General features: G+C 42.7%; 1 protein-coding gene across 2 annotated transcripts in view; it reads right to left on the bottom strand.

Moving 5' to 3' along the window:
• IPO9 (importin 9) overlaps window positions 1-14,387 on the bottom strand; it is a gene marked incomplete at its 5' end in the record, with an annotated part of 54,402 nt that overhangs the window by 15,815 nt on the left and 24,200 nt on the right. For both annotated transcript variants that reach the window (XR_003551190.1, XM_014591904.2), the window contains 9 exon segments: window positions 2,061-2,220; window positions 7,061-7,200; window positions 7,438-7,544; window positions 8,571-8,669; window positions 9,611-9,762; window positions 10,879-10,937; window positions 11,645-11,745; window positions 11,856-11,975; window positions 12,745-12,831. Coding sequence is in view for 1 of the 2 variants with exons in the window: in XM_014591904.2 (XP_014447390.1) it covers window positions 2,061-2,220; window positions 7,061-7,200; window positions 7,438-7,544; window positions 8,571-8,669; window positions 9,611-9,762; window positions 10,879-10,937; window positions 11,645-11,745; window positions 11,856-11,975; window positions 12,745-12,831 (1,025 nt within the window).

Genomic DNA, 14,387 nt, shown 5'->3' with positions numbered 1-14,387 from the left:
CTTCCACACTTACATCAAACTCCTCTCACAGCTCATGACCCCAGACACGTCTAAAAAAATCACAACACAAAGTGAACAAGTCTCTATCACATACTCATCATCTGTTTTCTACTTTATTTTCCTGGTTCTACTTCTGACCCATTAGTGTGCAGTTTCAGGTGAGATATACACAGGTTTTAATAATTTAGTTCTATTTTTTCAGCAAATACTTTTAATCCTTTCCTTTTTCTTTTCCTTTTTTTTTTTTTTTTTTGAGAAATTTTTGCTATAGGGCTTATGAGTTAGCCAGAGACAGAAACAGAAACACAGAAAGCAAGAAATCACCCTCCAGGGGGATGACCATACCACAATCCCTTCTCCTCCATTCTCCTCTCAGGATTTTGGGCATGTGCGCACATGTGCCTGGCATGAGTTTCAAGCCACCAGGGCTGGGACTTGAACCACTACTGACCATGTGGAAATCCAGCGCCTTAACCCTATACTGCCTGCTGGCCCCAAATGCTTTTAATTTTATACTGACACCTGTCACAAGTGACTTATTTTTCATACCTGAAGAAATAATTAATGCATGTAAATGAAATCACATTTTGGAAAGTGTAGAAGCTTATACAGCAGGGATCCAGTGGTCAATAGACTCAGACACACCCACGCCTCACCCAGATTAGAGCTCTCTTTTCTCTAACATTTACAGTAGTCTCAAAGCTTTCTGAAAGGCTACACTTAGTTGATCTCTTAACAAGATGGTGCTTCTGGGAACCAGCAGTTAGCATAATGGCTGTGTCGCTGGACTCCCACGTAGTCGACCGCGGTTCGTGTCCCGGACCCGGTGGCTTAAAACTCACGCCGGGCGCGTGTGCGTGCGTGCCCAAGATCCCGAGAGGAGAATGGAGGAGAAGGGACTGCGGTGTGACCATCCCCCCTGGGGGGTGATTTCTCACTTTCTGTCTCTATGTCTCTCTCTGTCTGGCGAGCGCACGCGCCCTATAGTGAAAAACCTCTCTCAAAAAAAAAAAAAAAAGATGGGGCTTTTAATGTTCTTAGCGTCAAAGATGTGCTTCACCGAAACTGTAGCAGAAAAAGATGGGCTGCTGTTCAATTAATTAATTAAGCATTAATTAACAAATGGGGGCAGAACAGGCAGTTCCCAATGCTTTCTAAAGACAGACAAAATGCCCAGCACCTCAATTGTTGCTGCAAAAGATAAGAGAGGCAGACAGGTGGAAGAATTTCATGTTGGTAGTTTCTAGGATTCAACTGATATGCGTAAGTTTGGATCTTAAAATATCCCTTAAATCAAAAATGTTCCCTCTGGTCTGGGTAGAAATATAAGTGACTACTAAGCTACTAATATACTAGCCATGAAAAAGAGAGGCAAAATTGGGAAAAAATAAACAGTGTTTCTAGGCCATATAATCTCCAATTTTGGTAATACAGAGGTGATCAATCAACAAAATGATGTGGTTTCTAGTTTTCCTATTATCCGTCCGTTGTGTGACCCTAAGTGAGCTATCTATCACTTGAAGCCTCAAATTCTTCACCTTTGACAGAAAGGGAGTTAGCCTAGATGACATTAGCCTAGATGACGCCAGAGCAGAAATGAATTTAAAGGGATTGAGATGCAAAGAGGAAAAGGATACCTTCTGGACTCGTAAGAGCCATGTCCCCAGGCCAGGAGGTGACATGGTGGTTAGGGCAGCTGGGTCCCATATGGCTGACTGCACAGTTGGAGTCCCAGACCCAGCAGCTTGAAAAACATGCCAGACTCATGTGCATGCACACTCAAAATTCCAAGGGAAGAATGGAGAAAGGACTGTGGCATGGCCAACCCCCTGGAAGGTGCTTTCTCACTTTCTCGTCTCCGGCAAGTGTATGTGACTTATTAATAAAAAAAAAAGCCACATTCCTAGTAGAGTTTCTTTCCCAGTCTTCCAACATTCATTCTGAAGGAGATCTGCAGCAGAAATTTCTAGGGGATACAATACACTGAGCAACTGTGGTTGGGATATCTACCCTGAGTAATTTTCTCTTGAAATAGTTATCACCTGAGGTAGCATACTCACCCCCAGATGGCTCTCACAGCAGAGATCCGAACTGACGGGGGCTGTGTTTCGTGAAGACCACTGACTGTTGCCTGTAGGAACTGCTGGATCAGCTCGGGGGACATAGCAACAGTGAACCGACTGGCAGCCCAAAGGGCCCGGCCCAAGAGGAAAGGAGACACTGGGGAAAAGACAAAGCAATTAGGGGCTGGATGATAAAGAGCTGCTACTTGCCCTTCCTCACTCCCGTCTCCATGACCCAATTTTTCACAAGCTAGGAGGTACATAAAATATACCACTTGAGAAAAAAATATGATAAAATAATGGTAAACAGCAACTGTGTAGCCCATGATACTAAGTCAGTTTCCCAGTTTCACACCGACTATTGGGAAGGCAGATCTTGAATACTTCCAGAATAACATGACTATCATCCCAGCTGCCGCCCTAGCTCTCACTCTTCCTTACCTGCACCATTAGCCTCCTAAATGCCTCTTTACTGCCACTTTCTTCCTGGTTTTGCTCCAGTATTAGAATATTATACGTTACAGCTCTGATCATGTCACTCTTCTATTTAAAATCTGTCACTGAATTCTTTCAAAGTCAGTGTGGCACTCAAAGGTCTCTAAGATCAGGGATTCTGAAGTCACCTATGCCTTTCCTTAATGCCTCTAAGCTCAAGCATGCATCTCTCCAGCAGCTCACGTCATACTGGGCCAACTCTGTGCTTTGCTTAAATGATAAGCCAACGTATTCACCTCTCTGTGCATTACTCACCTGCTCTCTCAGCCTGACGTAATCCTAACCAGGCTGTGCCTGTACTCCTGGATCTACAAACAGCCCTCTTACATGTTACAGACAGTGCCGTCATGGCCACCAGTGTAAGGACGGCTACCCTCTGCCTATGTGCTACCTGGAGTCTATACCCTAGTCTGTCACAGGGCTTACCTCACAAGTTACTGAAGATACCAGTATAATAAATGAGGTGAAGGGAATTATTATCCTCTCTTTCTTTTCTTAAATTGTTATCCGATTTTTATTTTTTAAAATAAAAATTAAAAATTAAAAACAAGGGTCTCAAGGGCCAGTCAGTGGCATAGTGATTTGGGCTGCTGGACCCCACATGGGTGACTATGTGGTTAGAGTCCATGGCTTGGAAATGTGTGTATGCTTATCCAAAATCCTGAAAGGAGAAGGGACTGTGGTGTGATTATGCCCCAAGGGGGTTGTTTCTCACATTCTCTTCCTCCCTGGCAAGTGTATGTGACCTCTAGCAAAACTAAAGTCTTGCTAGACTGCCTAGGCCAACCTCAAGCTCATCATCTTCCTGTCTGAGCCTCTGAAGTTGCTGGGATGACAGGTGTGTGCAAATACTTAGCCTTTAGGTTGGATCAAGAATCAAACCCATGCCTCCCATGTGGCCCCACTCTGTGTCACAAGTTACTGAAGATACCAGTATAATAAATGAGGTGAAGGGAATTATTATCCTCTCTTTCTTTTCTTAAATTGTTATCCGATTTTTATTTTTTAAAATAAAAATTAAAAATTAAAAACAAGGGTCTCAAGGGCCAGTCAGTGGCATAGTGATTTGGGCTGCTGGACCCCACATGGGTGACTATGTGGTTAGAGTCCATGGCTTGGAAATGTGTGTATGCTTATCCAAAATCCTGAAAGGAGAAGGGACTGTGGTGTGATTATGCCCCAAGGGGGTTGTTTCTCACATTCTCTTCCTCCCTGGCAAGTGTATGTGACCTCTAGCAAAACTAAAGTCTTGCTAGACTGCCTAGGCCAACCTCAAGCTCATCATCTTCCTGTCTGAGCCTCTGAAGTTGCTGGGATGACAGGTGTGTGCAAATACTTAGCCTTTAGGTTGGATCAAGAATCAAACCCATGCCTCCCATGTGGCCCCACTCTGTGAGACACCGTGTTTTTAGCAGTGTGAACCAGCATGGCTGGGCTCTCTTGTGCTCTTAAAAGCCAGCCCTGTTCTTACTACAGCCTAGCTAAACTGAGGAGATAGCAGTACTTCCTGTCGGACTACCTTTGACAGGAACTATTGAATAGAACTTAACCAACTGTGCTAGTCAAATAATTAAATCATATTTCACATAATATAGAGCAGCAGCTCTCCAATATGTATGGTCCAGGGCTCTTAGGCGTCCCAGAAGTTTTTCCATAGTAACACTAAGGTAGCACCTGTCTCTGTCACTCTCATGCTTTCACATGTGTATAGTAGAGTTTTCAGAGATGAAAATGAAATGAATGTGAGAGCACTGCTATGACAGCGAATGGAATGTATGCATTTCTTTCCTGTATTTTAAAAAAGCCTCATTTTTAATTTTTAGTATGTCGATTTTTTTTTTTTTGAGAGGTTTTTGCTACAGGGCGTGTGTGCTCGCCAGAGAGACAGAGAGACAGGGAGCGAGAAATCACTCTGTGGGGGGATGGCCACGCCGCAATCCCTTCTCCTCCATTCTCTTTTTGGGATCTTCGGCATCCACGCACACACACCTGGCATGAGTTTAAGTCACCAGGTCCGGGACTTGAACAGCAGTCGACTATATGGGAGTCCAGCAACATAGCCATTATGCTAACTTCTGGTCCGTTCAGTATATTGAATATTGATAAATCAAACACAGCAAAAATCTCTCTGAAATTGTTAATAATTTTTAAGAACATAAAGGGGTCCTTAAATTTAAAAAGTTTGAGACTGGCTAGTGTAGAAAATCTTTTAGCTACAGGCAGGATTAACAAATGATACATAATGACCCTTTTTCCATTCTATATAGTAAATAGTCTAGAATCTTCCAAAATTTTCAAAAAGTCTGTTAGAGCAAACTCTGTAAAGAAATATGTTGATGGGCTTGAGAAATGCCAAAACTTTCATTCCACACCTAAGTACAGAACACCTCTCACATGGCAAGGCTCTATAGGATACAAAGATGAATCAGACACGATTTCTGCCCTCAAAAAACTCACAGTCCAGGAGAGGAGAGAAAACACATTTCATCAGCTACAAGCACACAGCCTATGATAAGTGCAGAGTAAAACAGGAGACCCCCATGGAGCTGAGCCCTGGATGTACAACAACATATTTTAATTCTGTGATTCAGAGAACGGAAGTGACCGGGTGGGGCATCATACAACAGATCACTTAATTCAGAGTGATGGAGCAGAACGTTTTCAGGCTAGCCCATGAAGAGACGTGAGTGAATGAGTTACAAATGGAACAAAAAATGTCAAGTGTCCTAGATTTAGGAAGCAAAGGCAGTATTTTTGGAACAGAGATCTGACTCTAAGGATGAAAATAGGCATGGCATGGACTGAAACAACATAGCAGAAAATGGCCCACAGAGCAGATAATTCTGAGCTATGGCTCTGCACTGTTGGAGAAATCAGTATAATCATAAACGCTACTTTTTTTTAGGCAAACAACTAACATGGATACGAGAATAAAATATTTTATTTAATTAATTTATTAAGAGAGATTTTTGTTATAGGCCTTGTGCACTCGCTGAAGAGACGGAGAGAGACAGAAAGTGAGAAATCACCTCCCCGGGGGCATGGCCCATTGCAATCACTTCTCCTCCATTCTCCTCTTGGGGTTTTGGGCATGCATGCATGCACGCACACACACCCAGCAAGAGTTTTAAGCCTCTGGTCTGGGACTCGAACCACAGTCGACTAGGTGGGAGTCCAATGATGCAAGCATTATGCCATCTGCTGGGCCCAAGAATAAAATATTTTAATTACTTGGATATTGGCCAAGAATAAAACATAAAAAAATAAGACTGACATAGCATGCCTGAGGGTACTCTAAACTTAATAATGAGCAGAACTCAAGCCTGAGTTCTCAAGGTATAGCAACCAGATTTTCCTCTTTTAGATCTTGCAAGAATTTCCTCATCTCCTGGAACTCGTCAACTTCTTTCTCCTTTCTCTTTAGCAGAACGGAAGTGACCGGGTGGGGCATCATACAACAGATCACTTAATTCAGAGTGATGGAGCAGAACGTTTTCAGGCTAGCCCATGAAGAGACGTGAGTGAATGAGTTACAAATGGAACAAAAAATGTCAAGTGTCCTAGATTTAGGAAGCAAAGGCAGTATTTTTGGAACAGAGATCTGACTCTAAGGATGAAAATAGGCATGGCATGGACTGAAACAACATAGCAGAAAATGGCCCACAGAGCAGATAATTCTGAGCTATGGCTCTGCACTGTTGGAGAAATCAGTATAATCATAAACGCTACTTTTTTTTAGGCAAACAACTAACATGGATACGAGAATAAAATATTTTATTTAATTAATTTATTAAGAGAGATTTTTGTTATAGGCCTTGTGCACTCGCTGAAGAGACGGAGAGAGACAGAAAGTGAGAAATCACCTCCCCGGGGGCATGGCCCATTGCAATCACTTCTCCTCCATTCTCCTCTTGGGGTTTTGGGCATGCATGCATGCACGCACACACACCCAGCAAGAGTTTTAAGCCTCTGGTCTGGGACTCGAACCACAGTCGACTAGGTGGGAGTCCAATGATGCAAGCATTATGCCATCTGCTGGGCCCAAGAATAAAATATTTTAATTACTTGGATATTGGCCAAGAATAAAACATAAAAAAATAAGACTGACATAGCATGCCTGAGGGTACTCTAAACTTAATAATGAGCAGAACTCAAGCCTGAGTTCTCAAGGTATAGCAACCAGATTTTCATTCCATTCAAATGCCCAAAACAATCAAGAATGGGAGGCCTGATGGGGGAGGAGAAGGGCATGGAAGAATTATAAACCATGAAGAGCATGGAAGAATTATAAACCAGGTAATAATAGACTCTTGATAGGTGATGCTTGTGCCAAGTTCTCTGGGTTGTTTTTAGAGGTTCAGATGAGTTCAAGCTACAGAGTACAAAGAACTTTTACCCAAAGGACACAAAAAAACCTGGTCTACCTGCCTAAGTGAATGAAAGAACTGAATTGATGACAGGTCTAAAGATCTTCTGGAATCCTGGCATGTGCTGAAACATACCTGATAGGTTGAGGTCTGCAAGGATGACATTGGTCAGAAAGCCATGCATGTCAAAATGAATCCTGCCATTTTTCACACTGTCAGTGATGATGGCCTTCACAGAGCCTAGGGCAAGCATGCATGCCTCATGGATCTTCCACCTGTGAAAGAGAGGCCACAGCCTGGTGAAACAAACTACACGTCAATAAGGGTAAATATTGAGGAAAGAAGATTCAGGAAAGGCCAGTAACAGATTTTTCTAATTAATGAAAGCATCATAATTATTTTAAGGCTGGGAAAAACTGCTTTAGAACAGATGGCTCAAAGTAAGGATTTGTTTGCCTCAGATCTGAAGCCCAAATGCATCCCTAAGATAAGCATCTGCTGCTCACTCTTACCAGTGCTCAGTGCCACTATTTTTGGTTTGCTCAGCTTCTTGTAAATGCCGAGTGGCTGCTGGAGCCAGGGCTGCTGCGCTCTCATTCTGGAAATCTGTGGCCACAGCCTAGGGAGAGAGGAGAAGGGCTAGTATATCTACATGTGCACATTACAAGCATTTTATTTGCAAACTGTTTTAGTTAGGACAGTTAGGAGTGAATAGTTCCAATTCTTTCACATACACATGATTAAAAATGTGACCCCATTGGTTCAGGGTCTCTAACAAGACTGAAGCAATGCCTTGGCGTGGTAAGGTCAACCAGTACTCCTCCGCCTATCTTCAGCAGAGTGTAAGTGCTCAGTGATAAATTCAGCTCTGGATGACAATGGACCAGGTATTTACTCTCTTAGAGCCCGATCACGGAAAAATAAAGTTAATTTATTTTTATTTACTTAATTTTTAAAAATTTGCCAGAGGATGCATGCACTCACCAGAGAAAGACAGAAAGGAAGAGACAGAAAATGAGAAAGTACCCTCTCCCACCCACCATGGGGAATGGTCACGCCACGTTCTCTCCTCCATTTTTCCCACCTGCTGGGATTTTGGAAGGTCAAAGTAAATGGTAAATGGAACCTAGCATAACCTTTTACAGGTGCCTTAAAAATACTAAATGATAAGGAATGATTCATCAAAACTCAGAACAAATTTTAGCCAACAGAAAGCGAGAGGCAGCCTCTTCCTAGTATTTCAGACTGGAGACGATGCTATGCTTAGTTGGAGCCAAGAAAAACTGAAGCAGACATTTGACTGTTCATCTCTCGGCAATTAATTTCTTTGTAAAGTTTGCTAACCTCTGATCTGAGAATTAAGCTCAAACATTCCTTATTCAACTACCCTTACTTATTACAACACTTTATCCTCCACACAGTTCTTAAATCTATTATTTACCTGTAAATCAGAACCAGTAGCAATGACTTTGGAATTTCTGAGTCTCAAACTTCATTTGAGAAGCTCTCGTGTATCCCCAAAAAAGTCTGAGATAAAGCCACCCAACAACTCTGCTCACCTTGGGTTAGGTGTCTAGAAAGAAGAGGAGACGCTCAAGTGACTGATTAGGACTATCTGGCTGAAGTAACAAGGTAACCCTCTTACCAGCAGCAGGTCTTGGGCTGCAATTCTAACAGTGTAGGAGAAAGTATCATCATCTTCATCTTCCACGAACTGCTGAGGGTTTGCTGTCCACACTTTAATCTGAAAAGATGACGAAGTTAGGTCTTTGTGAGGCTGCCAGTTCTGGTTCATATGTTTCTTTTTCTCATCAGCAGACATAAGACTTCAACTTTTTAACCTGGACAAATTTCTGGCCTCCAAAGTATTTATTTTTTCCCTCTTTGATTTGCCAGAGGGTGCGTATACTTGACAGAGAGGGAGAGTGAGTGAGAGGGCAAGTGAGAAAGCACTCCCATGGGGAATGGTCATATCATTCTCACCTTTCCACTTTTCCCTCCTTCTGGGACTTTGAGCATGCACATACATATGCCTGGCATGTTTCTGAAGCTACTGGATCTGGGACTCAAACCACTCAGTTGGCCACGTGAGATTCAGTCGCTCGCCCTAAACACCACACCACTGACTAGCCCCATCTTTTTTTTTTTGATGTAGAGAAACACATCCTTAATCAATGCAGGTAGCAATGGCAGGCTCTATTTTAGAATCTAGCAGATTACTAGCTCTCCGCTGTCAATTAACTGTTAATCTTTGATATATTAATTTAATTAACATATTAGGGCTATTGGGATATTTCCTGTGAAAATTATATCCATTCTTGTGCTGTTTTATATAAAAGGCATTATCTTACTCTTGAATGCTCTTTTCCGGTTTTCATGACCCACCAACCAGACTAATGAACTGAGGTCCACATTTCCCACTTACAGGGAAGGAATGGTTCTTCCGATATTGGTTAGTGGTCTTGCAGACATCTCCCAAATGGTAAAAGTGTGCTGAAAGTCTAATTATCTAATAGAGGAGTTATGAAGCTACTACCCAGGGATTCAAACCTATCTTAGAACTTCAAATGAAGTTATTCACCTAGTGTCTACTTTTAGAAACAAAGTGTTCATTTGACCAAGACCTCACACTGGTCAAGTTGCACTTCCCAAACACAAGCTGACAACTGTCTCCCAAATATTTACCTGCTCTTCAGTGATTTGCATGTACAGGATAATATAGTAAATCAACTCTGGCAAGGCTTTCTTAACAGTGCTTTTGAATTTGCTATTTTCTAGTAGGGCATGAACAAATTCAAAAATGCTAAAGACGAGATTTTCAAAGCCCAAGACTTCACCTACGGGAAACACACAAGAGAGGAAATTAATGACAAGAAAGTAAAAGCAAAGTATGCATGATGGAAACGAACTACATTGTCTTTGTAAGTCTATTAATATTTAAAGTACTGCCTAATTAATATTTCTGAGGGGCTGGGAGAGGGGGGCTGAAGACTCAAACATACTTTGAGGATATAAAATACTATGGTTTTTCAAGTAAAAGAATCTGGGGTCAGCCAGGTGGCATGATGGTTAAGGTGTCTGGATCCCACATGGTCAATTAATTATGTGGCTTGAATCCTGGATCTGGTAGCTTGAAAAACATGTCAGGCTCAGGTGTGCCCAAAATCCTGAGAGGAGAGTCAAGGAGAAGGGACTGACCCCCTGGGGTGCCTTCTCAACCCTCTCTCCTTGTCTCTCTGGCAAGTGCACACACTCTATACCAAAACAACCAAAAATTCTGAAACACTAACTATATTTTCTAGCATGCCCATTTCTTCTTTTTCTTTTTTTAAAAGTGATTTTTTGCCGCTATTTTATTTTTCAATTTTACTTTATTTTTCAATTTTGCCAGAGACTGTGTGCACTCACCAGAGACACACCCTCAATGGGACATGGTCATACCACAATCCCTTCATCCTTTCTCTTCTATTTCTCTACTCTGTTGGGATTTGGGAAGGCATGCACACACATTCAGCATGTTCTTCAAGCCACTGGGGCTGGGATTTGAACTGTGTAGTCAGTCATCAGAGATCCAGCTCCCTTAACCATTAGACCATGGAGCTAGCCCTATGCATGTATATTTCTGTTCTAAAATACTCAAAATATTAAAAGAGAAATGTAAGTATCATTGTCTGGGACCCCAAAATTAAACTAGACAAAACATGAGAAGTAGCATGTTAAGGTATCTATTCTAGCTCAGAACTAAGACTTTTGTGAGATATATGCAAATGCCTATGAACAGATTAAAGACAGTCAATTCTCATTTCCTTACACTGAAAGGAAACTCATCTAGGACACACACTTCAGACAGTGAGGCCTCTAAGTTACTGATATTCCCTGTCTCTGGTTTCTGCTTTTCCCCACCCCTTTCCTCACTAACCAGTATTTCTGTAACGATCAGGTAAATGACATACCGTCAGAATCCACAGGATCTTCAACTTCCTCTGTGTAATTTACTTCTGTCCTCACATAAGTATGATGAAGAGTAAAGAAATAGAATTTGGAGTCTACTTTACATATGCTCTACAAGAGAATGTTACATATTCTTTCTCTGTCTCTCTTTTTAAAGGATTTTGCCTTAGGGCAAGTGTAGTGGTGGGGGGCGTGTGGAAGAGAAAGAAACACTGAGAGGGAAAGTGAGATATCACCCTCCAGGGCAGATGGCGATGCCACAACCCCTTCTCCATTCTCCTCCTGGGACCTTGGGGATGCACACACATGTGCCTGGTGTGATTTTCAAGCCACTAGACTCAGGACTCAAACTGCAGTCAGCCATGAGGGAGTCCAGTGATGTAGTGCAGTGATGTAACCGCTATATGCCATCTGCTGGCCCCTAACATTACATATTCTAATAACACTTAGAGTAGACATCTAAAAAATCACTCAAAGTGGAACCAGGGCTGGCAGCAGCAGCAACACCACACTCTGAGAGCAAACCCACATGGAAAGGTGCCGGGTTCGTTTCTGGCAGCCCTGTCCATGCCGTGTGCACGCTTACGACCCAGGCCGGTTGAAGCTGGGGACAGATCTCAGCAGGAAGACCCTGTTGGTATGTGTCTCTCTTTCCCCTCCTCTCTAATAGAAAAAATAATGAGAAGGTGGGACCCCATGAGTGTGAGACCCAGTGCTCGATCCCCAGCTCTGGGCGGTACCAGGCCCCGAGATCTCAGGGAAGGATATAAGGCTGCGCTCTCGGTTAGGGTGTTCCAGACAATCGGCAGGATCTGCTGCATGGAGGACACCATGTGCTTCGGGAAGTTTTTCACCAGTGCTGTCACCGCCTGAGGGATTAAGAGAAACAGACCCAAGAGTTACGAGTACTGGAGAATAAACAGATTCATTTCAGGCCACCTTCTAAAATCCCAACTACCTCACTGGTAGCAAGTGTTACCTTCAGGACCTCCATCTTAAACCCACTGTCAGATGTGGGGCCATCTGGTATCTGGAGTGCCTGAACAAAGGCCTCTGTGAACTGCTGCACCACGGGAAAGATCAGGACTTTGGCCGCACCCTGACAAAAGAAACGAAAAGTCAATGCGGGTCAAACCTCTAACTATGGCTCCAGTGCACATGTGGAGCACTGAGAGCTGAGGCACCTAAAGCTCGCTCCAGGCTCAGGTCTCCATGAACAACGTAGAGAAATAATGCCACCCGAGGTGGCACTCACGAATTAATCTTTCCTTAACTAACACTCAGTTCCACATCATATCCTTTTAAAATCTATTAGATAAGACCAAATTTTCATAACTGCTTCTGAAGAATCCCAGGGAACAGTGTTTTTCAGCTATTGACAGCTTTGTCTCATACAAAAGGGCCATAAAAGAATAGGAAAGTTCTGGGCCATGTCTAGTAAGAAAAGGATACAGGATAAGGTGTTTGAAAAAAATAGGACTCAAACAAAAGGAAACTAAGCCACATATAAATTAATTTTTTTAAGATTTATTTAATTTAACTTTATTTATTTATTTCAATTTGACCAGAGAGGGACAGAGCAAGAGAGAGAAAGAGAGAGAGAGGCAAAATGGGAAAGCAAGCCATCAGGTCTGGGACTTGAACCGTGGTTTGCCATGTGGAAGTCCAGCGCCCTTAACCACCACGTCACCACTTGCTGGCAATATAAATTAAATTTTTAATCACAATGTTAAATATATTTACAACCCTGGTTAGTATGTTTTGTGAAATTACTGCCATGAAATAAATCACTATTATGCTTGCAACAAAAGGAATGGATAGACTGACTTTTTTAGCACGAACTCTGTTACTGACGGAGGCTCACTCACCTTTTCCAGCTCCTCCATGTTACAGATCATATGGGCACAAGTGGTAAAAATTTCCACAGCTCGGGAACGGGTTCGAATGCCATACACCTAGGAAAAAGGTGGATTCCAGCACAGTCATGAGACTGGAGTGTGTATATATGTGTGTATCTGTGGCTAGAAGCAAACCATGAATAATCAATCCTCACATGAGCTGGGTGCCCCAAAGAAACGGAAAGTCTAATTCACGCATGTCTAGGAGAGAGACTCCTATAATTCAGAGAAGGAAAGACAGCAGAATCATGTTAGAACTCAATGGAATTAGCCCTATCTATAGGCCTCTGTAGGCAGAACTGGGCCCAGCCACTGTGGCACAGCAGTAACTCAGGAGCCCTAAAAGCTGGATGCCACATGGTAGATTTATACCCCTGAGATGGCATGGAAACGTGGTGAGGATGGCACGCACATGCACATGTACCCAGGATCCTGAGGTGCTGGGGAAGGGGGGCTGCAATGTGACAATACCCTGTCGATAGCGCATGCTCTCTCTCTCATGCATGAGCATGTGTACTTGTTCTCTATTATTAAAAGCACACAGTATGGACAGAATTTAAAATTACAACACAGCTACTGTATTTCTTTAAAAATACAGACCACTGGGACTAGCAAATAGTGTAGGGGTTAAGGAGGCTGGATCCCACATAGCTGACTGTGCAATCTGTAGTCCCAGATCAGCAGCTTAAAAATCACGCCACGCATGTGTGCAGGCGTGCCCAAAATCCTAGGAGGAGAATGGAGGAGAAGGGACTGCAGTGTGGCCATCCCCCTGGGGGTGATTTCTCTCTCTCCTCAGCAAGCACACATGCCCTATAGCAAAAACAAATCAATTGATAAATAAATACAGGCCATTGGTTGGAGGGGGTGTAGGTGGGTTAAAATAACCTATTAAGTATTTCTATCTTACTGAGTTACCATTAATATACACTCATAAAATACATGTACTATATATTAAAGAGTCTATTTTACGCAATGCAGTGATGGGCCATTTCTAAATACTTAGCTAAGACAGGTCAGCTTAGGTGGGATGCCTCAAAGAGAAGCTAGAGGTAGCAGAAAGGCACTAGGTACTTATGGGTTACAGGATGCTAGAAGGTGCAAGATACGTGAGGAGACCGTTCAGCTACTTCACCTTTTCACCGAAGGCCTAGCCTTGTAGTTATGAGTGAAAAGTCTAAGGTTTATCCACATTTGTGCCTCTGCCAGTTCTAGTCTTTCGGTATGGGCTAGCAGCAAACTTTGCAGTCTTCCTCCTGAGAGGTGGAGGCTGATGAGCATCTGAACAGCCCATTATTAGCTGTGATCTTTTATTTATTTATTTATTTTTAGGTTTTTGTCATAGGGCATGTGCACTCACCAGAAAGAGACAGACAGAGACAGTGAAAAGTAAAGTAAGAAATCACCTCCCCAGGGGGGGTGGCCATGCCGCAATCCATTTTCCTCCATTTTACTTCTGGGATTTGGGGCACATGCACACACACATGCACACATGTCTGGAGTGATTTTCTTTTCTTTTCTTTTTTTTTTTTTTTATAGATTTTTGCTACAGAGCATGTATTATCACCGGAGAGATAGGGAAACAAAACAAGAAATCATCCCCCAGAGAGACT

The sequence above is a fragment of the Tupaia chinensis genome, unplaced genomic scaffold (genome assembly GCF_000334495.1).
Source record: "Tupaia chinensis unplaced genomic scaffold, TupChi_1.0 Scaffold000627_1, whole genome shotgun sequence".
Lineage (NCBI taxonomy): Eukaryota > Metazoa > Chordata > Mammalia > Scandentia > Tupaiidae > Tupaia > Tupaia belangeri.
This window is presented reverse-complemented; position numbering and strand designations above follow the sequence as displayed.